Genomic DNA, 2,639 nt, shown 5'->3' on the forward strand with positions numbered 1-2,639 from the left:
TAATATTGAAGGTTGTGCAATGTAACAGCAATATTTAGAAGCACCAGGGTCTTGAAGATGATGCATTTTATTGAGGGGATCTAGTCTAGATTAAACCTTGTAGAAAGACAGTTGTTTCATTTAGATCTCTCCGTTTAACCAAATACTCTGTTTGTCTTCAGCAGGTGAAAGATCAGACTCTCACAACAGGAAGAGTCCTTCAGACCCAGAGAAGACCAAACCCTCAAAACCACACCACTGCTCCCAGTGTGGAAAGAGTTTTACCTGGTTAGGGAATCTGAAATCACATAAGCGCACACACACAGGAGATAAGCCTTTCAACTGCTCCCAGTGCGGAAAAAGTTTTACCCAGTTAGGGAACTTGAAATCACATGAGATGACACACACAGGAGAGAAACCTTTCCACTGCTCCCAGTGTGGAAAGGGGTTTAGACACGCAGGGAACCTGAAAGTGCATGAAAGACGACACACTGGAGAGAAGCCATATAAATGCTCACAGTGTGAAATAAAATTTTCCTCATCCGGGGACCTGAGAAAACATGAGAGAACACACTCTATAAAGAGGCCTTTCCAATGCTCTCAGTGTGGAAAGAGTTTTACCCAGTTAGGGAATCTACAAAAGCATGAGAGAACGCACACAGGGAAGAAGCCCTACCATTGCTCAGACTGTGGAAAGAGATTTACCCAGATAGGGGACCTGAAATCACATGAACTGACACACACAGGAGATAAGCCTTTCCAATGCTCCCAGTGTGGAAAAAGTTTCCCCCGGTTAGGGAACTTGAAAATGCATGAGAGAATACACACAGGAGAGAAGCCTTTCCATTGCTTCCTGTGTGGAAATAGTTTTACAGAGTTAGGGACACTGAAAAAGCATGAGAGGACACACACAGGTGAGAAGCCTTTCCAATGTTCCCAATGTGGAAAGAGTTTTACCCAGTTAGCGAACATGAAAAGGCATGAAGGAACACACACTGTAGAGAAGCCATATCAATGTTCCCAGTGTGAAAATACATTTTTCTCATCAGGGGACCTGAAAACACATGAGATGACACACTTAGTAGAGAGGCCTTTCCAATGTTCTCAGTGTGGAAAAAGTTTTACCCTGTTAGGGAATCTACAAACGCATGAAAGAACACACACAGGAGCGAAGCACTACTTCTGCTCAGACTGTGGAAAGAGTTTTACCTGGTTAGGGAATCTGAAGTCACATGAGCGCACACACACAGGAGATAAACCTTTCCACTGCTCCCAGTGTGGAAAAGGTTTTACCCAGTTAGGGAACTTGAAGACACATGAAATGACACACACAGGAGAGAAGCCTTTCCACTGCTCCCAGTGTGGAAAGGGGTTTAGACATGCAGGGAACCTGAAAGTGCATGAAAGAATACACACTGGAGAGAAGCCATATCAATGCTCCCAGTGTGAAATGAGATTTTTCTCATCAGGGGACCTGAAAAAACATGAGAGAACACACTCGGTAGATAGGCCTTTCCAATGCTCCCATTGTGGAAAGAGTTTTACCCAGTTAAGGAATCTACAATCACATGAGAGAATGCACACAGGGGATAAGCCCCACCACTGCTCAGACTGTGGAAAAAGATTTACCCAGATTGGGGACCTGAAATCACATGAGCTGACACACACAGGAGATAAGCCTTTCCATTGCTCCCTGTGTGGAAAAAGTTTTCCCCGGTTAGGGAACTTGAAAATGCATGAGAGAATACACACAGGAGAGAAGCCTTTCCACTGCTTCCTGTGCGGAAAGAGTTTTACAGAGTTAGGGACACTGAAAAAGCATGAGAGGACACACACAGGAGAGAAGCCTTTCCAATGCTCCCAATGTGAAAAGCGTTTTACCCAGTTAGCGAACATGAAAAGGCATGAAGGAACACACACTGGAGAAAAGCCATATCGATGCCCCCAGTGTGAAAATACATTTTCCTCATTAGGGGACCTGAAAGCACATGAGAGAACACACTTAGTAGAAAGGCCTTCCCAATGCTCTCAGTGTGGAAAAAGTTTTCCCCGGTTAGGGAACTTGAAAATGCATGAAAGAATGCACACAGGAGAGAAGCCTTTCCAATGCTCCCACTGTGGAATTTTTTTTGCCCGGTCAGGGACATTGAAAATGCATGAGAGATTACACACAGGAGAGAAGCCTTTCCAATGCTCCCTGTGTGGAAAGAGTTTTACAGAGTTAGGGACACTGAAAAAGCATGAGAGGACACACACAGGAGATAAGCCTTTCCAATGCTCCCAATGTGGAAAGAGTTTTTCCCAGTTAGCAAACATGAAAAGGCACGAAGGAACACACACAGGATAGAAGCCGTTCCAATAATGTCAGTGTGGAAAGACATTTTCCCGGTCAGAGGACCTGAAATCACATGAGAGAATAGCGAGGCTGTGGTTCTGACTTTTTCTGATATTGTTCTGATATTTTTGGACTAATGAATTGTGCTTTGGTTTATGCAACATCAAATCATATTGTATGTATGAAAGCTTCCTCTAAAATAGGCCTACCTTTTAGTTTTTGTTTATTCTTCTTAAGTATATATTTTTGGGATGTTGCTAATTGAATTTGATTGGATACGTAATTTGGATATTGCAAAATGTAAATGATTAAATTACAGTGCCTT

The 2,639-nt window shown here is 43.2% G+C and overlaps 1 protein-coding gene across 1 annotated transcript; it reads left to right on the forward strand.

The window, feature by feature from the left end:
• Positions 1-164: 164 nt before the first annotated feature.
• LOC139401347 (zinc finger protein 709-like) lies at positions 165-2,139 on the forward strand (the record flags this gene model as incomplete). The annotated part of the gene is made up of 3 exons (XM_071145663.1): positions 165-1,480; positions 1,721-1,863; positions 2,121-2,139. Coding segments are annotated over 3 exons (1,478 nt in total), but the record flags the coding sequence as incomplete, so codon positions are not given.
• Between the last annotated feature and the right edge of the window lie 500 nt (positions 2,140-2,639).

This window comes from Oncorhynchus clarkii, unplaced genomic scaffold (genome assembly GCF_045791955.1).
Source record: "Oncorhynchus clarkii lewisi isolate Uvic-CL-2024 unplaced genomic scaffold, UVic_Ocla_1.0 unplaced_contig_3029_pilon_pilon, whole genome shotgun sequence".
NCBI lineage: Eukaryota > Metazoa > Chordata > Actinopteri > Salmoniformes > Salmonidae > Oncorhynchus > Oncorhynchus clarkii.